We start from the raw sequence: 14244 nt of genomic DNA, 5'->3' as shown, positions 1-14244 counted from the left end.
CCTGCCTCATGGGACTAGGTCTCCGTAACACTATCTGACAGCAACTAATGGTGTAAACTGCAGTCAGCAATAACACTTACATGTAACACAACTGAAAATCAGCAGCACTTCTCCTGTTTGAATCTTAACTTTTGAATTAAAGCAACATTCATCAAATTCAAAATTAACACATTTATCATCTATACTATTAAAACTATACTTTAGATGCACATTACTGGCCATAATTGATTGTTGATGGTGAATTTGGGGAAGCACAAACACATCACTTGAAATGCAGCAAAACATCCTGCCAGACTTACAACCAGCCTCCCATATCCTGCCTGTTGTCTTGCTCCCTTATCCTTTTTCAGTCCTCCCTGCTCTCATCTTTGCTTGTTTGTAATTCTAGCCCCAGAGCAGTATGATAGCCTGCTACTCACCAGGAAGAATACAGATAAATGGACTCTGACAGGAACAAACTACTGACATGATTGATAGCCAAGCCACAGCAAGAAACTGCCTCAGAAACATGACAGCAGTGTTTAACAATATATATCTCATCCCTCTAGTTTTTTGATCTAGTCTGGAACAGTTTTATTGTGGGTATTAAAGTCTGTAACTACACCATCTTCACTTGTAAGGTTGTCAAAGCAAAGTCAGTAACTGGGATGAACGCAAGTCCAAGAATTATGTGAACAAATGACAATAGATTGGGTTTATGCCATCTGCTTGTGTATATTTGTATGCAAGCATGCAAGGAAAGTGAAAAATATTGGAATCACAGTAGTAACATTATCAAGAGGATGCAATTTGAAGAGAGTATCAAGTGGTACTGTTATGAAGTGCAGAAATACTGAGGCAAAACATTTGTGACATTCTATGCAACAAATCTTTGGTATCTGATTTTCTTCCCACAGATTGGCACTTCTGAATGAAAACGAAGTGCAACAGTTTATACTAAAATATATTTAAAATTCAAATTATATTTATAACATATAATTGAATATAACCCAGTCCATTTATGCATGCGTATACAGATATTTGCATGTACACATGTGCAATGTATTAAACATGAGTGTGTGTGTGTGTGTGTGTGTGCGTGTGCACGCGCGCACCTCCAGTGTGGTCAGTACTATTTTCTCCACAGAGTTGAAGTAAGCCTCCCACAGGAACTGTGTCTGCTGTCTCAAGGACAGGATCTTATCCTGGTGGATGGAGCGTACTGTTGAGGGAATCTGAGACACAAGCAAACACATGTTAGCAGATTATTAAATTAGCCCAGACAAAACAAAAACAGACACTTACATTGACTGTAGAAAACACAGACCAAGTCTCTGTGACATCACCCATAGGATCCTGATGAGCCACTGTAAGGCTTGGTGTGGCGACCGCTGACTCCAGTTATTCAAATTGACCACACCCTTAATGATGCATAAAGTTAAGCCTTAATCATTTTAGTCATATAAAAATTCTCCCCAGTACAGTTGTCAGGAACAGGGAAATTAGCTATAGAGATCAAAATCTTTTTTGTACAAAGCTGGAAATATATTCATTTCTGCTATAAAGTCATATAAATGTGGCCCTTAAACAACTTCAATCCACTTCAACCCAGTCCTATTCAATCCTTTGATAATCTCTAAATATGAAAAAAAAGGCATATTGTAATAACCTGTAATAACAGTCTAAGTTTATGGGAGTTTACACTGGCTATTAGAAGCTCATCATTTTACAAGTAGGCAAATTAGCTCATTTATTAGTTATGCCTGTTGTAAAATACAGAGACACTTACTATTTTAAAAAGTTTTAACTCAGGCTGTTTAAGCAGAGTAAAACCAAATGAAAAAATGTAATCTAACAAAGGGTGCATTGTTTTTTTCATGTACTTTTGTACATAATGTTTCTTTTCAAATTGTGAAAACTAATAAAGAAAACAAAACAAAACTAAAAAGTGCATTGTTTCACACATTTAAATGTATAACTTTACAGGTCAGGAAAATAGGATAACTGACAATGTGCAGATTAGCCTTTCTTCTTTTTCTTATAACAGTGTTGGCATACATCTCGAGTAAATCCAACTTTAGATCTGTATTAACTTTCTACCTGTAATAGCAGCCTTTCATCTCCAATCACAGCTGCCGTGTTCCAGTCGATGATTTCTGAGAAGGGAAGTTCCCAGCCATTACTCAGCATCACAGGCACACAAGCTGCCTGTAAGAGTCATACACAAACAAAAACACAAAAAATACACAGTTGGTTAATAAGATCAATATGTATTTATACAGGCAATAAAATAAAGACAGACTGGAAAGAAGAGAAAACTGAAATGTTACTAAATGGCTCATGCTCTGCAACCTCATGCCATCACTGCACAAGGTCCATTTCCCAAGCAATCAACTCAGGCAATTTAACCAATAAAAGCGACTCATCTTCCAACACATTTCCATTAACTACAGAACTACTGCAGTACCTTGATGACTGACTCTCAGAGTGACTAGGCAGTGTGTGTTCATAAAAATGAGTGTTATGTTCAGTGGGAAAGAAGATGCACTTGAGCATATTTGAACATTAAACCCATGTCTGACAGATTAATGAAACTGCGCTGAAATGTATATCCATGTTTGTGTGTGTCCTTGTGAATCCCTTCGACCATCTGTATGTGTGCATGTTTGTGCTGCTAAGTTTAAAGGAGAAATATGTACTATATTAACTGAAATAAATCATGTCCATGATATGTCATCAGAGATTAAGGAAACATGCTAAATTAAAATCTCTGTTATAATAATCTCTATTTCTCTGACAACAATGTTAAAGCTGCAGTGCTGTTTTGAAATTTCTATTCTGGCCCCTAATTTGTGTTATTGTTTGACCATTTCACATTAATTAGAGTTCAAATGCTGAATGTTCTCTGAATGAGTAAATATCTCTTTATGAAACTGTTTTATCATAAGAAATCATAAATAATGTTTTAGAAGGAGTACATGTTAATTATGGTTAAATTGAGCAATAAGTTGATTGGCCTGGCAGGCAGTAAGGCAGGAAGTCACTGAACTCAAACTTCAGTGTACTGTCAGAGCAGTGGGCTTTTATTTTCCGGATAAAGGACTTAGTGGAGGACTCATTGTCGCTTGTTATTGTGAAATTACAATGTTGCACTCGTATTGCGCTGCAAGTCTTGAGAGAAGGAGGCAGGGGGAAACAACTCGCTTCAACCACAGATTGCACATTAAATAGGATTTCAGCAGTACTCATTTTTGGACGTATAATTGTTATATATTGCTCCTTCAAGTCTGTCTGTATGGGCTTGCCAGAGTTGGATAGTGCATGCAGAATCCTGCCTGCAGTGGCCGGCCCTATAATCTGTTAAGCGAGCTACCATTCACTGATTGGCCTTGGTCACTCACTGCACATGCACACGCACGTCCAAGCACAAACGGTCCCGCATCAGAGTGGTGCAGTGTTCGTCTAATCTCCTCTGTGTCATTAGCAAAGGCAGCAGTCTGCTGAAACATTCCCATGCTTTCCCGGCCTATCTGCTCTCACCGAGCAATCAAATAGAGACTCCTAAAGCTCAATCCTCTCCTCCAACTCATCACATCACTCACACGTAGAACAAACATTCATTAATGAAACTCACTGCTATAAACCCCCGATGTTTTGCAAACACACGCATAACAGAGGAGCTCAAAGTGACTCTAGCCTATTGCTTGTCATGGCACCTGCATTGTACAATGTGATCCTGCAGGTTTGCACTCTACATCAACTGCCAAATCAGTCAACTCCTCCTTCCTCACCCTGCTCTAGCTCAGTCATATGTCTACTCCCTTGACTACCGCATCCAGCCTTGTCTTGCTTTCAGCTTCTCCACATCCACCTGCCCTCCTCAACTTGTGTTCTCCTGCAAGGGCTGCGAGTGGAAAGACGCACTAATACCCCCAGGCCACGGTCCAGCCCTACACACAAGCCAACCTCTGCATGCTACTTCAACTGCAGCTGCACTGCTTTCTGTTCTTGCGCCGACCTGGTCATCAGTCCACTGTTTCACTCCTGGCTCCCCAGCGGTGTAATTATCTCCCCATTCCAGTCAATAAAGAGTCACTGCAAAGTCATTATTCTTACTCTACTTGATCAAAAATCTCTCTTTTCCCTGACTGTTTCTCTGCTGTTTTCCTCAAGAGTACAGTACTTGACACAAACATAACTCACACAGAAGAAACCAACACCATGACTTTGGTGGCTTTTGATTTTTTCATGACATTAATATTGACTTTTTTTTTTACACTGTTGCACTTACTGTGCTGCAAGTCACTGTAGGAGAAAAACAGCTAAATATCTAAGATCTAATTTTACACAGAGGCAAAACCCAAGTCTTCTCCCATATATATTCATTAAGGGGAAAAAAATCCTTTAACATGAACAATTTCTCATTCTGGTGTGTGAAGGCAAATAGACTTACTTGTTCTCTAACCAAATATTTACCTGTTTAATGTCATATTTTAAACACTTTACAGCATATTCAGGCTATATGTACAGCTAACGGCATCATCAAAATAACAGAGGTTTATGAAGCCATAATGGAAGCACAAGTTCAGTCAATATGTAATGCGCCATTTCAGTTTTTAATGACAAGCAGGTCTACAATTACAAGTGTTTCAGCTCAGCCTGTAGACATGATCATAAACTGAAAATATTCATTCGTGGTATAGTTAAATTCTTTTAAATATGACAATTAAAAAGCTGTCTATATATATTAAACCATTTACTCAGATCTTTCAATATTTAGAGGATTACTGAATTCACAGGGCAATGCTAGTTACAACCAGTGGTTATCTAAAAGAATCAATACATTTGAAAGGTTCTTGTTCAGCAAAAAACGTGGTTGCCTCATAATTCCATCCTGTCCAGTGGCAATTCAACAAGCAATGTTCTTACAATGAAGAAAGTTTGGAAAGGTTATTTTTTATAACATAACTGCCTTAAGCAAAACTGTTCATTAAAGTAAACTTACTGTTTAAGTAAAAAGGCACTTGGAAGGCACAGAACTCCACCAAGGTCAAATGCCCTATCTTTCAATATGAACAAAATTGAAAAATAATTTGTGTACCTGCCTCTTGATTCAGATACACAAAATTGAACAGCCTCTTCCTTGGCCCTCGCAACACCCTTTCACCAAGTTTCATGAAAACACATTTCCACCGAATCATCACCTCCTTGAGATAACTATAACTATGGACTGAGCACATAGCAGTGTCACCAAGAAGATTTGACATTCTGTGCACCCTAAGTGTGTAGGAAGGTTGAGTGAATGAAAGAGCAAGTAAGATTGGTTCTGTACCACTGGAAATTAGGGACAGTCATTGAAGAATGTACTAGAATTAAAAAGAGTATGTGTACTGTTAGAGGACAGCATGACTCGTAGATGTGGGTGAAGTAACTCAAAGAAAGAAGAAAAAGAGAAGACAGAAAAGGGTGAGTCAGGGCCAGCTGTATCAACACTGTCTGCACAATAACAAAATGACTGGCAGTGGGTGAGAGAGCTACTGGGAGTTACTTAGTACATCACATTTTCCAGTCTCAAACTTTGATTAATGGCTTTATTGTCTGGTCACCATAGATTCAGCGCTGAGGCACTACAAATTCTTTGAACCAGTTCAACTTGTATTTGGTCATCACGTTACGCTGCCCTCCCAAGTTGCCAAAATGTATCATATTAATCCAGGCACTTTAGAAACCTGACAGCTGAAGCATTTTTGGGACAAAAATCGACATGGGTCAACCATTGATTGGGGTTTAATCAGGTCCAAATACTGCAGCTGTATTTTCGGTGTTCAACCAACTGCAATTCCCAAAACAATATCTCCTTTGGGATTTTCACTTTATTAGTTCACAGCAATTGCCAGGAAAGATGGGAGAGAGAGGGATTTAATAAAGTACCAAACATAAAACGGTTGTTGAGACTATTCTGAGATCGTTGGAGTGAAGTTGCCTCACCAAGCAAAACTGTGTGTACTTGGAATATACCTGAAGAGCTTTACTTTTAGTTCAGATAACTTCAATTGACTTTGGACCACTTCTGGCCAGGAGGATAATGGCTCTATTTTGGAGAAAAATGGACATACCTCCAGTAAATGTATAGATGAAGGAAATGGCATCTTGCACTGTATTAGAGAGATTGAGTTACATACCCAGAGTAGGGGCAGGAGAATTTCAAAAAGTGTGGGAACCTATTGGAAATTTGTAATTTTTGTTCTTAATGTATGTGAGGTGTTGTCTTTGTGTTTATTTTCCTTAGAGTGTGATAATTATGATTATGTGTTTCATTGTCTATTTTATGAAACAAAACCTAAAGGCATAATCAAATTTCCGAGTCACCATAATACACCTACTGTAAGTGATTCTGTTTACTTACAGCTACACCTAGCAGTAATGAGAAACATCTGTATGTTTGTTACTGACCTGCAGAGCCTCTAAGAAGCGAAAAGAACCCAGCCGTCGTCCTCGAGGTACCAGACAGAACGTGGAGTTGTACAACATCTCTCTGTAGTCGTACCTGTCAGATGATAGCAAAGAAGAGAAGACATTAGGAACCAATCAATTTAACATATTAAACAACACGATTTGTATTCATGTGTACAGGATACCAACAGAAGACCACAGAGAATCTGCCCAGTTAGTCACAGATCATTGACCTTCCTCTCCAAAGCCTATTGCTACAATGATATCTCATGAAAAAAAATACTTTATAAATGCAGCAAATACCAGGCCCAAGTATCATTAAACAGTCTGAATGCAGCATGGAGAACAGGAAAGAAAAGTCACCTCTTTTTAACAACGAGATACCTGGAAAGCACAAGTACTTTTGGGGAAAATCCCATGCTTTGATGTCACCTCCTCTCTCTTCGCGTCTCCCCAGCCACCTTTAAACCCCTTGCCCTCTCACCTGCACATATCAACATCTCTCCCTTTTCCCCTCACTCCATCCATCCAATCTAAGCCTCAGTCAGCACTTGCTTGGATTAAGGAGCTGCTTGGAATTCCTTCAGTGTCAATATTATATTGTGTGCCTGTGAGAGTGTGTGAAAGAGTGCGGATTTGTGAGTTGCCTGGATGTCAAGCACTGGACTGGGTTTCACTAGAGAGGACTGAAAGTGTGCACAGTTTATATTCTCAGCGTGTTATTGCAAAGAAGCGTTCATACAAATTTGTGCGTGTATTTAAAACAGCTTATGACCACATTTGCATGAGAATGCAAATATGGATACAAAGGTGAGCTATAATTTGTGTACACATATTCTTTTCTCTTCTTTATTGTAAATGTGTTTATACAGATTTTCTGGGCTTTACCTTTATTATCTCTTGCCTCTCTCTTTCTGTGTACTGATGAGTGGTTTCTCTCTGTGTGTGCTGCTGAGATTTTTTTTCTCTAAGTATACTGCTGAGTGTCACTATTCAGGTAAATTCCTCTTCCACTGCAGACCTGATGCCTCAACTGATCCACTTTAATGCTACAGTCACCCCACAGCCAAGACACATGTCAGCTTTATGTCATGTACACGGGGTAAAGCCAGTGCACATAAATATAGATGCAGTTTCCTCTTAGTAGATTATGATATTAAGTATGACACTTTTCCTCACTGTGTCTTATGGGCATCAATCTGAAACACAGTCTAAGGTAAGTAAAGTGTATCCCAAAAAGATGTCTGATCAGTATATACATGTGTAATTTTTCTTTTAATCAAGTCATTTATTGAGTTAATCGGAAATTCATATTAACCTCCATATCTTGTGAATAATGCTGACAGACAAGGCAGCCAATTAAATCTATACTAGAGGCATATACATAAGGACACAAGACACAGTTAATTCCCAACCACCTCAAAAATGACTGTATATTCAACTGTTGCTAAAAAGAGCTGCCGTCTTCACCACATATTTCCATGTTCTGTATAGAAATCATGTGGCTTTAGTTTGATATTGAGTGCTTGCCAAATGTCAAGCAAGGGGTTCTTGTATTCATCTGCTAACAAGTGGTTCAATCTATACCTCCTTTCATTCAGCAAAGACCACAGGAGGCCAAGCCAGCTGGAAATAAAGTTCTCATTAACATTATCACTGCATGATTAAACTGAGTGAAATAACACTTTAACATCAAAGTGTTGTGGAGGCACAGAGCTGTTAGAACTAAGAGACCAACCAGGCAAAATAAATTTCGCTTCTCTCATGGTAAAAGGCAAGGCTCACTGGCATTTTGTTGGGCTGGAGGTGTAAGCAATGAAGGTACAATCAACTATCTTTGCAAGTAGATTAATCTAGTTTTAACTAGGGATGCACCAATCCAATAGTCAGTATTGATATTGGTCCAACACTAGCCAAAATGACTGGCTTAGATAACACGGCCGGTGGCTGAAACTATCATGTAAATGCTTATCTAAACTCTAAGTGACAGGCCATACTCATCACGTCAGATGTGTGGAGTGACTCAGTACCATTTATGCAATCTTTAAAATTTCATTTTGAATGTTTGAATAGTACGGACTAATCAAAAATGTGGCTAAAAGTTCTGTGTGTGGAAAGGTTGAAATAATAAAAAAGAAAAGCAGCAATATGTAAGTGTTGTGGGCAGTGTATATCTTCTTGGGAGTAGAATACTTATTTCACAGTTTGGGCATGATGTGTTTTAGACTTTTTTACATGGTACAGCAAAACACATTCACACAAATGTATTATTAATAGTTTTGTTGTTTAAAAGATGGGAAAAGATAGCGCTGGATTGGGTTGCTGTATCTGTACTGGACATGGAAAAAGTGCTACCAAACCATCCCCAGTTTTAAAACATTTGTGCAGTTCCCAGGTCAGAGGATGTCTGACTAATATTTTTGAGGGAAAACTGAGTTCACAGCATTTTGGCTGCCCTCCAGGAGGCCTGACAAAGAGTTTCTAGTGGAGGTCACGGTTGTGTGATATCTCAAGTACCTCCTGGCTCACAAACATACACTATCTTTTTCACTATGCTCTTATTCTCTGCATAGTGTAAAGAGCACATGATGGAATTCTGTTAGGCACCATTGATTGCAATAACCATTACATACAAATCACCAAATACAAACTCTTGGTCTTATTGAGGTGATTCTACTAACCACTTTTAGCCATAAATGAGTGCAAAGTGAAATATCAAGTGCAATATTGAATAAACTAGGTGATTATGTAATATCTATCTGGATAATCTCTCTTTAGACACATACTATTTACAATTGCCAACCTCTAAAGTAAGTTTGAGGAAGATTAACAGACACAAAAGCATAAAAGCAACAGTTAAGCTTGAGGTAATACACTACAATGAACATATCAGTCCATTATCAACACAGCTCATATAGCCTGTAGTCAGTAATATTACAGTCTATGTAGCAGCAGATGTTGCTCTGATCTGTGCATCCATTATGAAAAGTCGACCCGATTCATCAGTTTGACTCCATCCCAGATATGATAGGCTATCATTAAGTGTGACAAACAAATAATCCAGCCAGAGGCATGTAATGACTGACCCGTTTTGCAGTCCTATAAAAACAAAAGTATAGGTCCATATCTGGGTCTGACTGGGTGTAAATCTCCCATCCATCACATTTCCTGTCAGAGCAAACTCCGAAAAGACCAGATGTTCCTCTCCCTGCATACCTCCATTCTTCTCTACTCTTCCAGATGGCTGCCTGTGGGGAGGAGCAGTCTCACAGTATGCTACCGCATGTCAGAGGAGACATTAAGGATGAGTGTTCAAAAATATCTTCTTCATAAACCAACTTCTGTCTTGGTGTGCATTTGATACTTTATTTTACCATGATTTTCATAGTGTATATGCATCCAGGTGTTCAACAGATTGGTCTTATTGGAAAAAAAAATTAGGATAGATTCCAGTGAGGAAGTGCACTGCATCTCACAGCAATGTCAGCCATTAACTCTACATGATGAGGTAAATCCTGCCTCAGTCCATATTGCGTTGAGTGCACCATCATGCAGATGGCTGCTTGTGAGCAGAGCAGTCTAACAGTAGCAGATTGGTCATCACTGAATAATCACACCATTAAAGTAATGAGCTTGAGTTTATCTTTTTTGCCACCTCCCTATTATTATAGTTTATTTACTGTAATATAATGCAAAATGCAGGAATTAATGCTGTAATAAAGCTTGGAATTATTATTAAGGCCATTAATAAAAGTACGAGAATAATAATAACCATATAACAACCAACAAAACAAATATCTTACATAGATGTTATTATGGTTATTGCTGTTTTGGATGAAAAAAAAAAAAATACTGGTGCTGTTCGTGAAAATTTTGGTTTTGCATCTATTTGCTAGTTACTACTAGCCTATATGTATTGTTTCATATGTAGAGTCAGTTCACTTATTTTCTGATTGTCTGCCTTTTCTTCTCTTAGTGATACTGTGATTTTATTTTTTTTTTGTTTGTTTTGTGGAATCCAAGGCAGATCCAAATAAAGAACACAAGAATACAGAGGTAAACTGCTCTCTAACAGCAGGCTTCAGAAATGGTAGGCGAGAGCACCACTCTACAGTAGCATCGCCATCATGACTATAATATATAATGTAAAACAATGTTGTTAATTTGAAATTGACACACACACACACACACACACACACACACACACACACACACACACAAAATATACAATGATAATTAAATGTCTTGTGTATGCTTTAGAGGGATAATGGCTTCAATTTCAGTGCAAGAAAGTAGTACTCAAACTGTGTCTACTGAAAACACTCACTCAATGTAGTGCATATATATATATATATATATATATATATATATATATATATATATATATATATATATATACATATATATACATACATATATATATTGCAGTCAGGGGAAAGTAAGAAAGCATCTTCCAAAGATGATATAATCAATTGTTACTGCTCAGAGAGTAGTCCTGAGTATCTCTACAGCAAACACAAAACTACAAACTTTTTTCATGCACCCTCTCAAGGGTCTAAAGTAGAGGCTGGCAGGACCAGAGCACTTCCAGTTGTAACATATATCAAATAAGGAGATACATATTGGACATCCAAAGTCTATTAGTGAAGTCCATTAGAGGGCTAAGCACTTACTCATAGAGCTGGAGTCACTTACATCCAAGTGCAGCCTATTTTTTGATTGAAGGACATGAGAAAAGTAAATGGTGACCAAATTCTCATCTCGATGACAACAATTCCCTCTATGTACAGGAGAGGTGGGTAAATAATACCTGAAGTGTACAAATGCAACTTCTTTACTTCAACACCACAACTCAGATCTATAATGAAACAGTCTATTTCTAGCACATCTCAATTTTCTAGGTCTTATTGGGAAAAAGAGAAAGGCCCCGTCAATAAAATAGTAAACCATCACCTTTCATTTCAGTGCTGTGGAAGAGCTACTGTTATGCTATATTTATATAAACCCATTCATTCATGGTTATAATTAAATGTCATTTATTAATATTGAAGGAAAGTAGGACAGTGTGATTCACAGAAAGAGTAAAAGAATAACAGGAAGTGAGCTGGGTCAAGAAAAAAAGATCAACCTGTCTCCTAGCAACAAGAATGGATGGTGTGAAAGAGAAATGCATGGCTCACTCTGTCAAGTGCCTGAGGAGACACAGAAGAACAGCCAAAGTGTTTGTCTCCCATAATCTGTGTAAGAGACCACACACATTTCCAACATAACTCATAGAAAGGATCGCAATCATGGAGGCACTGCTTCAGCGGCTCCATAACAAGTCAAAGTGCTTATGTGGGCTCCCCAAACTGTCTTCTGTGCTGGGACAGTGAGTCATCGTTAATTTATCCAATTCTTTGTTTGCTAACCTGCTATACACCATGTCACATTAATCTATTATTTGATTTTTATGAATCTTGAAGAAATAGCTATGTCGTATTAATTTTCAAATGGTACAGGTCCAAATGAGCTGGATATACACTGTACAATTTTTAATTCCAGCCAAAATTTATGACATGTCAGAAATTCATTCAAAAATCTGATGGGTGTTTGGGAGTAGTTGATCAGTCTTAGCTTCCCTGTGTACACTGCACAAGCCATACCAGAGAAAGCTCAAATTTGGCCCAACTCAAAAATGAGCTGTGTGGCTCAAAAATCGGGTCAGAAATGGGCTTAAATTGTGCAATATATGCCCAGCCTTAGTTGCTCTGGGAATAGATGATGATATTTTTGCTGCTGGCTCACCGAGGAACTACTTCATGGGTAGCAACATGATTTCTACAGCCCTGATTTTGCAATCCTCATCCAACATTTCATCTGCTTTTTGCATCAAGAACATCTTGTCCTGACCCCTGAAATGCGAAATAAATGAAGACAGACTGTATTAAAAAATTCCCTGCAAGAGGTACAAAATACAGGAAAACTCTATTTTACAATATAATCTTAGAAAATATTATAATTCAACAGAAGACTATATCAAAAGTAACCTAGACTAATTAATGGGTAAAAGGCAAATAAACAGACCTCATGTTGTCAATCATCATCAAAGATGAACCAGCTCAGCTGTGGCCTAATTTATTGCATGTGCCTTCATATGCAATCTGTAGTCCACAGAGGGGCCAAAGTAGCGAGGTAAACAGCATGCTTTCAAGTGGCCACCTGATCAACCAAAAGAAAAAATGTGCAGCCTGTATTCTTCAAAATACACTGCCTCCAGGTGATTGTGTAGTCATCACTCATCTTCATCACCAAGAGAGTCCTAAACAACCAAGAATTCCCTAAGATGAACTTCAGAGGGGAAAATGAAGGCAGTTCTTTAACCATCCTGCTCTCTCACCCCTCTCCCATCCTGTACTGACTTCATATCTCATTTTCTGCTTCCTCTTCTCTGTCACAGTTGAGCCAAGTTGATGGGCAGTTGGCTGTTGCCAGGACTAGGCGTTCAAGCCAGAGGAATTTCAGCCTGAAAGGCACCGAGTGAAGTGAGTGTCATCGGATGAGAAAGGGAACGATGGAAAAAAAAGAAAAAGAAAAAAAAAAACAGTAGTTGACAACCGCATGCTGTATCTGAGCTCCACACAGCCAAAGTCACCCATGGCAAGAATGTCACACACACAATGCAACGTAAAACACATAAAGCCTCATTTTGATCAACACACATCAGCACGACTTCAGTATTTGAAGACACTGCCAGACTAGCGTAGAGCCAGCTGCTTTGTTTCCCCTGACAAAACTGCACACCAAGAGGTAGACATGTACAACACATAGTGACAGGCCTAAAGACAGAAAATTATGATGCTTTACTTATGCACACACAAAAACACTGACATCAAATAAAAACAACACATACACTCTTTTTCTGGAGGACTTGCCTCAGAGCAGTATACATAAAAATATGCACAAATACACTTGTGTTTTCAGGCATGAGAACAATCATTATATGTTTTATCTCCACAAGACTGCTAGTAATGTGGGGTTAATGAGCACCTCACATACTCACGTTACATGGGGTTAATTAGCCCTTGAGATACTGGCCTCTGGTATAGAAAGACTGTATGTGACCTCTATAGAAAGTAAGCCCTAAGGAATGTGGAAACATTAGACATTAGCAGTGATTTTATTGCACTTATAGGGATCTGGAACATCAATCCAACCCAAGATTTCCCCCACAGAATGATTTTTCTGTCAATGTGTGTGTTAATTCAAAATACACTGTGATAGTTTCATCCCAATAACGCAATGCAGTCAAAACCTATGTACTTAAAGAGATTAGGACATAATTTAGTAGCCAGAATAACTGTTCAAAGTGTGGCACTAACTTACCTAAAGTCAGGGAGCTTAAAATACTCCAGTGGCCTCAGGATAAGCACATTAGAGATTGATGGCCAGCACTATTATGAATGAGATTCACTGCACTATCTTGTACTTAATGGCATAGTTCATCTTGACTGTTTTACCTGCAGCCATGACAGATGAGCAACTTTTTTAAGCAATGGAGCTGGCTAACATTGCCTTGAGCAGGGATGGGGACATAATGCTGGGACAAAAAGAGTGGATGGCTGCAGAGCTTCAAGGAAAATAGGAAATTAACTGAAGAAAAAAAAAAACCTACACATTGTTACACAAGTTTCACTGTGTCATGAGGGACATGGATGAATGTGCATAATTTATCATACTATTTTTGCTTTAACGTCATCTAGTTTTTCCAAGCATAAATGCCCATTGCCAAAGTAAAGGCTTTAATATAGTCTTGAACTGCCTCATACACAG

The 14244-nt window shown here is 38.4% G+C and overlaps 1 protein-coding gene across 1 annotated transcript in view; it reads right to left on the bottom strand.

Annotated features, from left to right (window-relative positions):
• Positions 1–14244, bottom strand: part of LOC146321189 (exostosin-1a-like) — a 45612-nt gene that overhangs the window by 8786 nt on the left and 22582 nt on the right. The window contains exons 2-4 of the mRNA XM_084726241.1: positions 6433–6526; positions 2080–2187; positions 1095–1214 (exon numbers count right to left, since the gene is read on the bottom strand). Coding sequence (XP_084582367.1) covers positions 1095–1214; positions 2080–2187; positions 6433–6526 — 322 coding nt within the window. The remainder of the gene's footprint in view (positions 1–1094; positions 1215–2079; positions 2188–6432; positions 6527–14244) is intronic.

Source organism: Lutjanus erythropterus, chromosome 9 (genome assembly GCF_056507025.1).
Source record: "Lutjanus erythropterus isolate fLutEry1 chromosome 9, fLutEry1.hap2, whole genome shotgun sequence".
In the NCBI taxonomy this organism is placed as follows: domain Eukaryota; kingdom Metazoa; phylum Chordata; class Actinopteri; order Lutjaniformes; family Lutjanidae; genus Lutjanus; species Lutjanus erythropterus.
Note: the sequence above shows the minus strand (reverse complement) of the source record. Positions and strands in the feature narration are given on the sequence as shown.